Genomic DNA, 15,999 nt, shown 5'->3' on the forward strand with positions numbered 1-15,999 from the left:
TCCGCGACGGGTCACGCGGTCGCTATCTCCGCGTCACGGCGTATGACACGGCGTATCTAAATGTGCGACATGTATAATGGTTCGCGTGTACGCCAGGCGGAAGGATCTGTTCCTGCGTTGATGTAACGATCCTGTATCTCGTAGGGGACTCGGCCGCGCGTCCGCACGACGCGCGAACGCTCGGAACGTTCGGGGAAGCTTCTCTTCTAGTAGCGGCTAAATTTCCCCTCGAGAAACGTACGTCGCCAACGCCGTAGGGGTGACCGTTTGACTCTGATAGAACGTGAGAGATACATATGATAATACATAACATGAGTTGATTGATAACTTCAGTTTGTTCACTCTCTCTCTCTCTCTCTCTCTCTCTCTCTCTCTCTCTCTCTCTCTCTCTCTCTCTCTCTCTGTCTCTGTCTCTGTCTCTGTCTCTGTCTCTGTCTCTGTCTCTGTCTCTGTCTCTGTCTCTGTCTCTCTCTCTGTCTCTCTCTCTGTCTCTGTCTCTCTCTGTCTCTCTCTCTGTCTCTGTCTCTCTCTCTCTCTCTCTGTCTCTCTCTCTGTCTCTCTCTCTCTCTCTCTCTCTCTCTCTCTCTTTCGAGAGCGCGGTGTACCCCTGAGTCCACAAACCTCTACATTATTACTGCGATAAAAAAATGTCCGAACTTTATTTTTTTAAAATCGCGGGTGAACTGTAAATCAAATCCGTTTGCTTTCTTAATTTGGTACACATGTCCTTCACATTTGGTGAAAAAAATCATGGCGTTCCTTCAAGCCGTTTGAAAGTGGCAGTTGTTTATGTCAGTGAAGATCGTTGTGCACGGCGATTTTTACGATGTTGAAAAATATGGAGCAAAGAATTTGTTTGAAATTTTGTGTCGCGCGAACGAAATTTCGCTCACAAACGCATTCAAAATGTTGCAAAAAGCTTATGGCGATGGTTGTTTATCGAAAACAAGTACGTTTGAGTGGTTTAAGAAGCTTCGAGAAGAACGAGAATCCGTTGAAGACGACTCACGCTCTGGAAGACCATCAACGTCAACGGATGACGCTCACATTGAGAAAGTGAAAGAATTGGTGCTCCAAAATTGTCGATTGACTGTGCGAGAGATATGCAGATGAAGTTGGAATATCATTTGGATCATGCTTGGAGCACACAATCCGTAAGAAACGACCGGAATTGTGGGAAAACAACTCGTGGACTTTGCATCACGACAACGCACCATCGCATACCTCGACACTTGTGCGTGAATTTCTGACAAAATACTTAACGAATGTCGCTCCGCAAGTACCGTATTCACCAGACATGGCCCCCTGCGACATTTTCCTGTTCCCTCTACTGAAAAAACCACTTCGCGGACAACGATTGTTTCGAAACGAGGACGTGAAAGAAAAATCGCTGCGTGAATTGAAAGCCATGTCGCCGCGTATGAGCGATGTTTCTAGGACTGGATCAAACGCTGACATATGTGAGTTGCAAGCAATGGGGACTACTTTGAAGGAGACTATAAGAACTTTGATGATTGAATTGTAATTTTAATTTTTAAAAATAAAGTTCGGATACTTTTTAACCACAGTAGTATGCACTAGATCAGTGATTTTCAACCGGTGCGCCGCGGCACACTGGCGTGCCGCGAAATTATTTTCAAAAATCATTAGTTACATTATTTTCGAAAACAAGTTCAAAGCACAGTAAATATATACATTCAAAGTTGAAGCCTCTTTAAATTGATTATACGAATGCATAAGTCGCGACATGTCCATAGGTTTGAGTATGCCGTGAGAGAAAGAAGGTTGAAGAACACTGCACTAGACCGATAACTGATCTCTTTGACGCGTCCCCTAAAAGTATGTATTAAAATTTCGCGCATGCGTATTGCAAGCTCCCGAAAAGAACATAATTGCACCGTACAGGCATTTTTATTCCAAAAAATGTTAATATTCACCCAGTATTTAATATTTCCTCTCGCAATGTCACATTCAATGACACACATTCAATGTTCATTCAATATACAGAGTACTAACTTGGGATCTTGCAATGCGCATGTGCGTATGATTTTATGTTTTACATAAGGGTCACTTTTATACATGAAAACCAATGAAAGTTCTCAGTCTAGCTTATATATAGAAGTCTGTGCCTAAATCAGATTTCTCTCTTGCTGAATAGTTCAAATGCTTTACCGATGTCTTCGATGGGACTCGAGGGGGGTGGGGAAGGAGGAGGGGGGAAGAGGGAGCATCGGTGTCCTATGTTCTGAGAGGAACGTTTCGCGACTCTCCCGTTCCACCGTTCCTCTCGCAAATAAATACACGAACGAGAGTTTACTGCCGCCCTTAAGCCCGTACCCCTCCTCCCCTCCCCTTACGCTATCCCTTGGCTAAGCGTGGCCTCTTACACGCTAATTGACTAGTATCGCAGGCTCGACGTCGGCGTCGAGCCCACGTGATTCTTATCTCGCTCTACGAATTTATGCGAACCCTTACGCGACTCTTCGCGATCTCGCGCGGAGCCTCAAAAGTGCGAGTGGACTCGCGGCAACGTTCGTCCGTATCGACGCGCGAGGATCGTCGCCAGCACCATCTTCGTCAGCCGGGACCGACGTCCGGACGGTCGTCCGGATTAGAGTCTCCTGCTCGACTCTTCCTGCCGGACGGCCGCCTGGTCTCTCATGATGGCCTCCACGTCCTTCTCCAGTATCTGCTCCCGGTCGCTCAGCTGGAACTGGTACGCCGGCTCGTTCACCAGCACGCTCTCCTCGGCGGTGCTGCGCGCGTCTTCCGGCGCTAGGAAGAATCTCGCTCGACCGTCGCACTTCCGCCGGTAGTCCGGGTTATCCGGCGCGGAGCGATGGCAAGAATCACAGACGGTGTCTGAGCGGGTCGTGCAAGGATGCGCCTCGTAGAGGCCTGGCCCACACCTGGCGCAGTTCCAGCAGGGCTGCGTGCTGTGATGCGGGCTGTAAGTGCCGGCGGGACATCTTCTGCACTGGGTGTCGCGGCCGCGGGCGCACCGGCTAATCACGCCCCAACCTGGACCGCATCTGCTGCAGTGCGAGCCGTCCCGATGGTGCCTGATGTGAGGCCTGCTCTCAGCCGTCTGGAATCAATGGCGGACAACGGCAGATGGTTAGTGCTCGCCTGAGATATCGGTATAGCAGATCGACGTCGTCGTAAAAAAAGCCTCGTCGGCTTCGAGCCGCGGATCTTAATCCGCGCCTTAAAGTCGCGCCTTGGGCGCGACGGAGAAAGTGTTGCGGTAAAGATTACAACAAAATTATTTCCTGCGATCTCGGATCGTGCGGAAATATGAACGGAATTGTGCCGTTGTATTTATTTAAAATGTTCTACTCTCTACTTAAAACGTTTTTATTACATAATGTGTTTTTATTATGATGATTGCTCGAGCTATTTTGCTTCCTTGTAATTCACTACTTGTAACATTATTATAATGATTTGCTTCGATAATTTTTACCACGATGTTTTTACCACGATGTTTTTACCACGATGTTTTTTCCGTGTGAACGATGTCTCTGATGAATGCAATTTTGCATTTTAAATTTCCTGGCACGAGGGTAGTCCCAGAGGTACCTGACCTAACAAAGAAAACACAAAAAATTTGGGAAAAAATATCTTTATTTCTCTACATAGTCTCCTTTTAGCTCAATACACTTTTTCCAGCGATGTTCAATAGCTTCGATATGTTTATAGTGTTTATAGTGAGAATCGTCAAGCTCCTCAAAATAGTCATCAAGCCACCTTGGTCCATTGTTTTGACTGTTCCTTCGTCTCAGGTGTGAAGTGATGGACCCATGTTTCATCCATGCTTATGAATCGGCTTTATTGCTGCGAAACTTCGCCAAACACTCGATTGAAACATCCTTACGACGCTGTTTTTGTTCCAATCGCGGCACCCATCTTGCGCGCACAGCTTTCTCATGTCCAAATGTTCAGTCAATATGCGATGTACAGCACTTTTTGAAATGCCTACCATGTCTGCTAACTCGCGCACTTTTAGTCGACGGTCATCCAATATCATTTTGTGGATTTTCTTCACCATTTCTGGCGTGGTCACCTCATTTGGTCGACCACTGCGATGTTCGTCTTCGCAGCTTGTACGGCCTCGTTGAAACTCTTCCACCCAATATTTTACTGTTGTAAACGAAGGAGCAGACTCCCCCAGAGTAGAATCTAGCTCCGCTTTCATATTGGTTGGACTGAGGCCTTTCAAATGAAAGTATTGTATCACATAACGATGACCAGTTTTTTCCATGTTTACAAATTCACTGAGAGCGTTCACTATTGATGGCTGCCAAACAAATACTAAACAACGTAGCGTCGTCAAACTTCAAGCTTAAGCTTTATAAGGTTGGTACTTTCTACTATAGTCATTCTTTTCAAACAATAACCGCTATCTATACGTCAGGTCAGGTGCTTTTGGGACTACCCTCGTATAGCGGACTGAAACTTGTGGTTTATTGCTTGCATAATAATTTGCGTATTTCATCAATCATTTTAACGTAATTATGATTTTCAATTTATCACAATATTTTATTCACGTGAATGAGATATCTGACGAAATGCAGTTTTGAATTTTAAATTTCGCGTTATTTACAGTGGAACTAAATTAAAAAAAAGAAGACATGAATTATATTATAAATTATCGTAATTAATATTTAACAGCGTGTAACCGCTACGATTTCTTACGTTGTCAGGTTGATTTAATAATTCATTAGATGTAATACTTCATTGGATGTGCTTCCTTATGGTTTATTGCTTGCATAATAATTTGCGTACTTCATCAATCATTTTAACGTAATTATGATTTTTCAATTTATCACAATATTTTATTCACGTGAATGAGATATCTGACGAAATGCAGTTTTGAATTTTAAATTTCGCGTTATTTACAGTGGAACTAAATTAAAAAAAGAAGACATGAATTATATTATTAATTATCGCGATTATCATTTAATAGCGCGTAACCGCTATAGTTACTGTTGTCAGATTGATTAATACTTTATTAGATAGTCTTGTTAATCATCTTCGTGTTGCGGCTTGGTGCGGCTCGATGCGGGCATGCGATTCCACGCGAGGACATGAAAGCTGATTCCACACACAATTGATCTGAATGTATGTTAGCAGTGACGAGCGAACCGTGGCGAGAAGCTACGAATCGCGTATGCGTTATTCGCCTCCCACCCTTCTAACTTGAACTGATGAAATGCAAGTTCAACCGTCGGACAACAGGTGCACAGGGGAAGGCGGCCACCTGACTTTGAGAACACCTTGCGCCATTCTTCCGCCTACTTTGGCTAGATCGAGACGCGATACGCAGGCCTCCTGTGCTCTCTCACGCATAAAATACTGCCCTTAATACGTTAAAATAACCGCTGTACTCTCGCCGATCGGCTCCTCTCGAGTTTCCTCCGAAGTTAATCAAACTAATCGATGCGTCGATCGATCGAAACTCGATCTCATTCTTTAAACTTGTTCTCGAGTAACATCGTCGAAATGCGCTTTCATCGATATCAAACGACCACCGCACGATCACGTTTTCCATCTCGAATATTCGTGTCGAGAGATTGTCGATCTTTTTTTCCAGTTTGACGTAGTTACCAAGTGAGCACGCGATCGAGTGTCCGTAATTTTGAACTCAAGGTTCTTCCTGCTCAACACATTCTGACTCTACAGAGACGAGAATAACAACGAGCAAGAACGATGACAAACATAACAATCGCAGTCTGCGCATTATTAACAGCGCGCAACCGGTTTCCTCCGCCGCTTGGCGCTCCGTTCCTTCTTCCTTCGTGTCGTAACATTTGTAGCATATCTGTCTATTTCGAGAGTTAACAGTTCCACAAAGAGAAAAGTAACAAGAAATGCGCTTTCGTCGATATCAAACGACCACCGCACGATCACATTTTCCATCTCGAATATTCGTGTCGAGAGATTGTCGATCTTTTTTTCCAGTTTGACGTAGTTACAGTGAGCGCGTGATCGAGTGTCCGTAATTTTGAACTCAAGGTTCTTCCTGCTCAACACACTCTGACTCTACAGAGACGAGAATGACAACGAGCAAGAACGATGACAAACGTAATAATCGCAGTCTGCGCATTATTAACAGCGCGCAACCGGTTTCCTCCGCCGCTTGGCGCTTCGTTCCTTCTTCCTTCGTGTCGTAACACTTGTACGAGCATATCTGTTATACGTAGTATCGTATTGTTCACACCGAATTTGTATTAGGCGATCCTATAAATCCCCGAGTAACAAGTTTCACAAAATTATATTCATTAGAAAAAAACGTACAATAGAGAGTTAATTCAGTATCGTAGTATCAGATCGTATATCGTATATACGTAGCATATCTGTCTATTTCGAGAGTTAACAGTTCCACAAATGGAAAAAAAAGTAAGAAGAAAAATTCTTCGTGTATCGGCGGCCGCGCAATGTTCGTCGTAAGGCGTCGGATGATCAGGCGAAAGGCAAGAACAGGCAACAGGCGATCCCTCTCAAGGCAGCAGCTGTTGGCAGATGTTTCGTGCGGCACGCGCCAACAGTCACCGCGCATCACGCGAATCGTTAGCACCGGGCCTTAATTCGAAACCCTTCACCTCACTCATTCTTCTCCTTTCCCCGCACACACCGTGGTCATTACGTCGCCTCTGCTGACCGACTCTGGCAGCCGCGGAGGGGCACCTTTTTAATATCGCGCTGAGTCGCATGTGTCCTCCGACATGTGTCTACCCTGCGATTTGCGGCGATCGTTTCGCGATCGCGCGGACGACGCGACAATTGCTGGGAAATGCAATGCTACCGTAATGGCCCACACAAGTCAAGTCTGCAACCGTGACCGTGAATTCGTTTTACCCCCTTTATATCCTGAATTAACTCTCTGTTGCACGTTTTTTTCTAATGAATATAATTTTGTGAAACTTGTTACTCGGGGATTTTTAGGATCGCCTAATACAAATTCGGTGTGAGCAATACGAACTTCAAAATGGCGGATCCAATGTGGCGGACGAAATTTTCAAAATCAGCGGAGTTGGCGGGAAATTTGTTATTTTAAAGGGTTCCCGAGGTTGCTAATTACAAATTCGTTATCGGAGATTCGAAATGCCAGAGCTATGACGGATATATACGGCAAGGTTCGATTGACATCGGTCAGGGTGCCCAGTTTTCTAACGCAGTCACCTTGTTTTATTTCTATAATTATGTTCGCTATATGAGATCTGTCATTTTGAATTTTGTATTTTTCACACCGGATTCATATTCAGTTTTTTCACAAACCCCCCGAGTAACAAGTTTCAAGCAAACTCGATTAATTTTGAAAATTCCGTCCGCTATATTGGGTCCGCCATTTTGAATTTTGTATTTTTTACATCGGATTTGTATTCGGCGACCCTAAAAACCTCCAGGTAACGATTTTGAAGTATACGTTATTATTTAAAATTTTATGTAAACGAATTTATTCTTTAAAAACGACAGTTTTGTTCAACATATGCTTATTAATGACAAATGACTTATTTGAAGTGATTCTAAAAGTTGATGTATTAGTTAGAGGAACATTTTGGTAGTTCAACAATATACCAAATATGCCAAATATGTGAAAAATTTAAATGATTGGAAAAACAAGCTTGGACAATAGGTGGCATTGTGGGAGGACCACTATTATGCAGCAAAGGGTAAATTTATCCAAGACCTTATTAAATTTTTGTGTAATTAAATAGCCTTTGGCATGTTATAAACATAAAGAATAGAAAAATAAATTTTATAACAATTTAATGGTTAAATTTTAAGTGGCACTTATAAATACCGACCAGAAATGTAGGGATTTTTGTGTAATTGAATAACTTCTGGCATATTATAAACATAAGGGATAGGAAGATCAATTTTATAACAATTTAATGGTTACATTTTAAGATGGTGCTTATAAGTATAGGAATGTAGAGTAAGGCATAAAAAAGGTTTCAGAACATAAGAGCGTTTATATGTGTAGAGCGGTACTTTTAAGTACCATCAGGATACAAAGGGCTAAGCCTGCGAAACTGACGCGCTCGTCGCGAGTGATTGATACCAGCGAAGTTTCCTCTTCGAGACAAAGAGCATAGACATTATTTTCGCGACGGTTCCGTTGAAACACCCGTCACCTCGGCCCAAAGGAGTAACGCGAGCCGCTCGTCGCAGACTTGTGGACGGGAATACACCCTGTCGATTTACGGCTGCGACGAGGCCGGCTGGTAATGAGTGACGAGCCTTCGAGCAGTCGTCGAGCGGACGGCTAGCTCGTGGAGTTAACGCATTGAATAATACACAGCGTCGAAGCGCAGCGGCAGCCTTTTGTTGGAGAAACGCGAGCAAAGCTCTGCGGAAGCTCGTTTCGCCGCTAATTTCAAACTTTATCTCTCCACGGCATTTTAATATGAAAATCATCCTCCCCCCTCTCTCTCTCTCTCTCTCTCTCTCTCTGTCTCTCTTTCTCTTTTCCTCTCCCTCTCAGAGTGGCCAAGTGGAGCTGACGCTCGCGTTTGTCCGGAAATATGCGGCGGACTGCTCGAACGATGAAGTAGGTAGACAAAAATCCGAGAGGAGCATCGCTCTCGGGCTGCTTCGGCGGGGAATACATTCATGAGAGGCTCGCGTCGTACTCTTCTGCTCCTCCGAAGATCCACGCCTCGCAGCGATCGTCCGGTTATAGATGGACCCGGCTGAGATTTATCGATCGACAGAAAAAAGCTCATACTCGTTCGCGCAGAAGGGCCACGGGGTATATTCGTCGTCGTTGCTGTTGCTGCTGCTGCTGTTGGCCGGGACGTCGCTCGGAGCGCTCGGCGTTATGCTCGAGCGACGATACGGACTCGAAGATTCGCAGGCACCAGCGTCGGGAGCACCCTTTGGCGATTTCCTTCGATCTTTCTCTCGCGGTATTCTCCTCGCAGCCCCTCTCTCCTCCTCCTCCTCCTCCTCCTCCCGCCGCCGCCGCCGCGAACACGACCACCACAGGCGCGTCGTAAACCGGCGGTTATGGTGCGGAGCTCTCTCGCGCGAAGCCGACGAAGAGGAATCCACGGCGCACCGGCAACGTGAGCGGGCAACGTGAGAGACGAAGAGCGATGAAACAATTCGGCGGAAACGCGCGTGGGTCGGACGATGTACACTCGAAGCCCGCTCGGAGCCGGCCGAACTGCTGGCTGATTGATTTTCGCCGACGAAAAAATCCGACGCCGAATGGCAGGCCGCGATCGGCCGCAAACGAACCGTAGCGCCGATGACGGAAGTAACGGCGCTCGCAGTGACGAGTATGAATAGGAACTTCCGGCATGACGAGCGGAACGGAAGCGGTAATTGCTGTCGCTTTTGTGTCCCCCTCTCCGGACTCTCCTTCCCTCTTTTTTTTATAGCCAAAGCACCACCAGCGATAAATTTCCATGAGACGGTCGACAGCGACCTGCGAACGCACGTGCGAGCCGCGCGTGAAAGTACCGCGGGCGCGCCCAATGGCGCGTCCTGCGGACGCGCTTGAACGTCGCGCTTCCGCAGTGCGGCGACTTCACCGCGAAAGCGTGGTCTACAATGACAGCAAGAGTAACGGATGAAAAGAGTAGGGTAAGTCCGGGATAGATGGTCAATTGCTGTAATTTTGTTAATATTGTTAATATAATAATGTAATAATAACAATTTTGTTAATATATGCTAGGCGTCAGCGCTGATCGGTCAGTCGTAAGTTGGATGTACCACGAGTAAGTGTGTATCTTCCTGATGCACAGAAGCACTGTTATTGTGAATAAATAAATGTTTCATGTTTCTAGTAACCTCCAAAATATATTTCACAAGTCGGAAAAATACCTTGCGAATACGGTTTATTTTGAGTTGCAACATTAGGACCTGGACTTAAACGACTAAACAAACATTGTGTTTAATCTAAAAATTCGTTACCGAGATGACGTATGTCCAACTATCCCTTGACACTTGACCATCTAACCTAACTGGACACCATCTATCTGCGACCATCTATCTCTCACAGAATATTATTTAATATTTCGTTATTATTGGCGTCCCATGAATTTTTTTTCATAAAAGCTCTTCTGTACCTTAAACATTATTCTCTACTGAAAGTGTCAATATGTTGTTGACCATTTATTGCATTAATACAGATGTGTTATCTCCAATTAAAGAAACCATGTTCATCTATCCCGGACTTACCCTAATCTTTAGACTAGGGGCAGGTTGTTCCAACTCCTTGGTAAGTTAACTGATAGTTCAATCATATGTCTGTCTTTGTCCAAGTCGAAGGGAAAACAAAGACAAATGATTTAACTGTCAACATTTAACAAACATATGATTGAACCATCAGTCAACTTAGACCAAGAAGTTGGAACAACTGGCCCCTAGGCTGTATGTAGAATTAAGACCTCCTTATGTTCGAATGTCTATAATGCCGTGTAGTAAATATTACAATAAGCCAATCAACGTCGACGCGTATCTCTTATCGCGCACGTTTACGTGTTGCTGCCGAACTATCATTGGATGAGAGTAAGGCAGCAAACCGTAGGAAATGGAATTCAACCATTTCGAGTACGGTCTCACTCTACTCCCTATATTCCTGGAAAAACAGCTTTCTCCGACCTCTTACGTCCTTAATCTATTACTCCTGCTGCTATCGCAGATGACGCTGAAGACGCGTCGAGTTTCGAGCTTAGGATGGCCGTTCGCGAGACCCGAGGACGTCGCCAATGTCCGGAGGAGCCCGACTCTCTCGCCATTGCGCTATTGAACCTGCTCGGCTGATGATTGCAGGTACCTCGTTGCGCGATCACACAAGGATAATTAGCGACGACGATAGACGAGGATTTTTAATGTGTACGTATGGGCGAGTCGGAGGAGGAAGGCGGCCGAGGAGAACCGCGTCTCGGGACTGGATTTTCATCCTGCCCGACACACCTAAGGGAACGTGGCCCACTTCCATTTGTCAGCGGAAGAGGCGGGTACCTTGCGCGCAAGAGAGAAATTGCAGTAATTTCCAAGCCGAACGTGGGGGAACACGTCCCAAACGTCATTACGGTATAAGATATTGAACGGGCGGATTGAGCTTCTTCCGATTTTCTGCCGCCGCCATCGATCGCGTGACACATCCATCCATCGGACTCGATGTGTCGGCAGACGCGTTTGCGCGAAATAAGGTCGCACCTCTCCAGCCGCCGTACGGCTATCGGGAGACGTTATCGGGAAATGCCAAGTCGGCCGAGCATGCGGCAGGACACTTTGTGAATCTTTCAAGGGTGTCCTCTCGACCACGTCGCCGGGGCGCCGGCGGGTAAGTGGAACGTACTCGTTGCGTCCATCGCGTTCCAAGGTATGGCCGATACTTTCCTGCGTCGGTTCCAATTGGAAAGCCGGCGGCAAGCTCGAGAGAACCGCAAGGTCCCGCGGTAGCTGGAGGAGGAGGAGGAGGAGGAGGAGGAGGAGGAAGAGGAGGAGGAGGACGAGGACGAGGACGAGGAGATGGTTACCGCCGAAGTTGCAACAGGCAGCAACCCGCGGAGTCATGCTAGACTGGATTCTCCCCCTGCGTATGTGTGCTTGTGTTTGCGTGATGAATGCGTGCGTGCGTGTGTGTGTGTGTGTGTGTGTGTGCGTGTGTACGTACTTCCTTAGTCGAGCGAGCCTGTCGGCCGGTTGCTTTTACTTCCCGGAGGAAGACACTGTTACCTGGAGGGTGAACCTACAGACGCAGCTGCCGCGTCGAGAACCGCGATAATTATCTTCGGCCGCTACGCACCCTATTGTTCCGCGCGCACCCCGCCCTCGCCGCGTATCCCGCGGTCGGATCGACAAGGTTACCGCGCACCTGGACAAGGGAAGGACGTCAGAGCCAGGTAAAAGCATACTCTTGTAACTGCCTCGCGACGCAGCGAATAAGGCGCATTAGGCCTGTGCGTCGTGAACGTGACGCCGTCGCTTACAGATGAAGACACAGCGAAACGTTGAACGTGACGCCCAGCGTACAATGTCGCGACTTGGCCGTGGAATGTTGAGGAGGAAAGTGTGGAAATATCGCACACGATGGATCGATCGAGGAGATTGCGATAATCGTGGCCGAGTTCGTGTATCGCCCGGCTGAGAAGCGGACGGAAATTCAGGGATTACAGTTTCGTTTCTGTCTGTCAAACGGGCCAAGTCGCTGCGCGTTAACGAGGAGGAGGAGGAGGAGGAGGAGGAGGAAAATTATTCAGTCGGGAGGAAAAGGAGGTCGAACGCAGACGCTGCTTAAGAAGCGAGTGTCGATTGCACGGGCGTCGACGGTTACCGTTCGTTAGAACGTCTCGCCTCGTCTCGTCTTCGCTGCAATGTAGCCGCGGTGAGGTGGTGGTATCGCGACAATTGCAAACGCGGAGGAAACCGTGGCCCTCGGGCTTCTCTTACGATGCTAATGAGATCCACACTTGTGTCGAGACCTGGCCGCCCCGACGTAAACAAGGTATCTTTCAGCCAGTCGCGCAAGTCCGACGACGAGAAGGCGCCGTTCGGACGAGCGAGTTCCTTCACGTTTTCCTAACTTACGACGAGGTTACCGTGGATTTTCAGGATGGTGAGTTTGCCGGAAGAGAGGCGTCTCGCCTTGGTTCGAGTGCGTCCTGAAAATTCGCATGAAAGACACGCGTGTGATAATCGATTTGTTGGGTGAGCGCAAAAATTCTGATGGATCCCGCGATAAAAGAACCGGGCTGCTATATGGACTCGTATGTAAATGTAACACATTTTACGAAAAAATTTATTTATTTTAGTTATATACATAGTTTAAACAAGATGCTGAAGTTAGTAAGAATTACAAAACAATAATAATAAATAATAATAATAATAATACTACGCCAAAACATGCGCATGACGAGTATCAGCCGTCAAATGTACCCAAAGGGTTAACTTATCGACCTTCGAAGATTTCAAAATCATCAAATTAAGTCATAAATAATTAAATCATCAGATTTATGATAACAATTGTTTTATGTCTCCTTTGAAACCGTACGATTTTTGTCTGAAACATTTCTTCGTATTTTTCATATTTTTCGAGATTTTCGCCTGGCTCCTTTAAAATGGGACACCCTGTATATTATCACGTCATTTCTTCTCCGTAAATTCATAATCGAAAAATCGAAGAGTGTACTAAAAAGAAAGAAAAAAAAAAGCATTTCGAACGGATGCAGGACGACCTATTTCTTTCCGCGATCGCATCGACCCCGCCTCGGAGAAGAGGGGGGGGAGCACTTTCTTTCCGCGCCCTGGTACCTTAACATCGGCGGATCGCGATAGCCGGATAACGATAATTCGCCGGTACACGGCGTTATTGCTCGGAATTAATTACATGCGCAATTAATCGTGCTCTTAATACGCAATAGTATTAATATAATGACCTCGTTAATAAGCCATTTATTCGCAGATATGTTCATGGTATTTTCGTTATGCGACACACACACACACTCTCTTCCATCGTCGGGGAACATATGTACCGTCGCGAAGTGCGTGAGCGAGGTCGTGCGACGGGAGTGCGAAGGAGTCAGGGCTAACGACGACGACGACGACGACGAGGGGGCATCGCGAAAATCGCAGCGCGAGCAGCGGAATCGCCGGCTCTCGGTTCCCATGCCATGCTAATGAGCCTCATAAAGCACGGTGTGTGTACCCCAGTGAACCGAATAACCCGCTGACACACGGTGTGCGAGTGGTGCGTGAATGTGCGTAGCCGTGTGTGCTGGCCGGCGCACCAACACAATCGCGGGTGACACGCGCGACCGTGCGCTTTGTGCTCGTGCGTTCAACTCGTCGCGCGTACACGTGTGTTATTCGCGCCGCCGGCACGTACACACGCGCGCGCGCACGCACGCACGCACGCACGCACGCACGCACGACGTCGGGCCCCGCCAACACGACGCGTCGCAAAGTATGCGAAGAGGTGCGAATGATTTCTTTCTTTCATTCTCTCTCTCTCTGAATTTCGGTTGCAGGCACCGGTTAAGGTTGAGTCTCAACGCTATTTTACGAAAAGTAAAATAACAGATTTTAGAATATTAATGAAGTGGGGTACAAACAGGGAGCGCGCGCGTACGCAGTCCCCAATGGTAAAAAAATTACAGGTGATATGCGAATGATTTAGCGACGAGGTGCACCGCTTGACTTTTTGTCGATCGATCACGCTGATGATCGACGCGCGCTTCGTCGACGCGTCAGCGTGAGTAGGACCGGACGTAGACGACGCGCCTCGATCGATTTGGAGCAAGAGCGCGAAGGTGCTTGAAGAAGCTCTCTCTACGTCTACAATCGTATCGCAGGCTTGCCATCTGCTAAAAGTTGCACGTGTTGCTTCTCGTAAACGACCGTTTTGCAGGGCGAGTTTAATACTTAATTCTCAGACGGACCTCCGCCTTTTGGAGCGTGACGACGAATCGTCCAGATTCGTTTGCGCTACGGCTGAATATCGATAAGTCGGACGAGTCTCGCCAGTGGAGTTTCGTATTTATTGTTAATTGCCCGCTCTCCCCCTCGCTGGCGAAATCCTTTGGCGCGGAACGACTCTCGAATGGAATTTACGGGTTCGCATAAATCACCGCACGTGGGAGAGGCAGATGAAACGCGCGGCTTTGATGAAGCGACTTTTGCTTCCCACGAATCATATCTCGTTCACACATATTGTGTAGGTGCTCGCGCAGCTTGATATTTCCGGTTCAACCCTCGCGCACAAGAGTCTCTCTGTCTCTGTCTCTCTCTCTCTCTCTCTCTCTCTCTCTCGTCTTTCTTTATCACCCTGCCCGTACTTGCGTATGCCATCGTCACGGGGATGGACTGCGCACACGTGAGAACTGATTTTATCCAATCAGCAATATGTTTCAGTCGGGTGAATAATCGAGGTGTAATAAACATCGTCGTGCGTGTGTGTGTGTGTATGTGTGCGTAGAATCGGGCGAAATTCCGTGCTTTCGGCACGATTGCTATCGGGATCGCTTTTCTCCGCTTCGCCAACAGGCAGTCGGCCAATCAGTTCGATGTCTGATTTAATAAGGCGCTTATGATGCTGCAAGGGCGCGTTCAAGTGTGAACGCAGGATTGATAAAGCGGAAGAGCAGGAGCGAAACTATTTCTTTTCTTTTCCTTTTGATTGTACACGATGACAGGTACGATCGCGCCGTCCGAGAGCGCCGCTTCGGGCAGGGAAAACCAACCGACGCTGATCGACGAATTATAGCCGTAGCCGCGTGTATTATCGCGACGCAATCGAACCGTTCCTTACGCAACTCATCCGGCGGTAAACGCCTTGATCGACAATGCGACGACGCTGTAATACGCGCTCGCACTTTTGATTGCCGACTCGGCTGATCTACTCCTTTAGACTCGGCAACCATCAAAGACGATTGGCCGATGTGACTTTTTCTGTCTTCGAATTATGACACGGCGAACTGGCGAACCTCGGTTCAATCGACTCGCAAGTTATCTCGCGGATCAAGTACAAGTCAAGTACAAGCAGAAAAGTTAACTATTAAAAATAAAGTGGCACAAACCTCGATAAATATAGCCAGCGCACACACAATTACGACCGCCAGAATCAGAGGTTGATTGCAAATCAGCCTGACGCGGTGGTTATCCATTATCCTTCGGGGTGCGGTTGACCTCCTGTCACTCTAATTGCAATCACTTTTTCGCTCCTCGGGAATCGCGCGTTTTTGCGATCGGTCTCGTGTCGATTCGCGCCGCGAGCCAAACTGAAGAGCGTATGTCTCGACTTTGTTTAGGACCCCGAATCCCAGGGCGACTTCGCTCTGCTGATCGCCACAGTGTTGCTTCGACGAAGGTTCTACGTGAATTGAAAGGACTGCATCGGTGCAGCTGTTACTGTTGAACACGCGCTCGGTCACGTGGCTCACTGCATCCCTCTCCCTCTTTTACGGTGTTCTGATCAAGCGCACGAACACCGGAGTTCCCATACCGACGAATCATCGCATGGGCACACCAAATACAAAGGCG

At 47.2% G+C, this 15,999-nt stretch overlaps 1 protein-coding gene across 1 annotated transcript; it reads right to left on the reverse strand.

The window, feature by feature from the left end:
* Positions 1-545: 545 nt before the first annotated feature.
* LOC105183049 (tumor necrosis factor receptor superfamily member 3) lies at positions 546-15,999 on the reverse strand. The gene is made up of 2 exons (XM_019841355.2): positions 15,537-15,999; positions 546-3,088 (listed from the first exon to the last, which is right to left on the reverse strand). Exons 1-2 carry the CDS (start codon positions 15,621-15,623, stop codon positions 2,612-2,614), a joined length of 564 nt encoding a protein of 187 aa, XP_019696914.1. The 5' UTR covers positions 15,624-15,999; the 3' UTR covers positions 546-2,611.

The sequence above is a fragment of the Harpegnathos saltator genome, unplaced genomic scaffold, assembly GCF_003227715.2.
Source record: "Harpegnathos saltator strain DR-91 unplaced genomic scaffold, Hsal_v8.6 scaffold248, whole genome shotgun sequence".
In the NCBI taxonomy this organism is placed as follows: domain Eukaryota; kingdom Metazoa; phylum Arthropoda; class Insecta; order Hymenoptera; family Formicidae; genus Harpegnathos; species Harpegnathos saltator.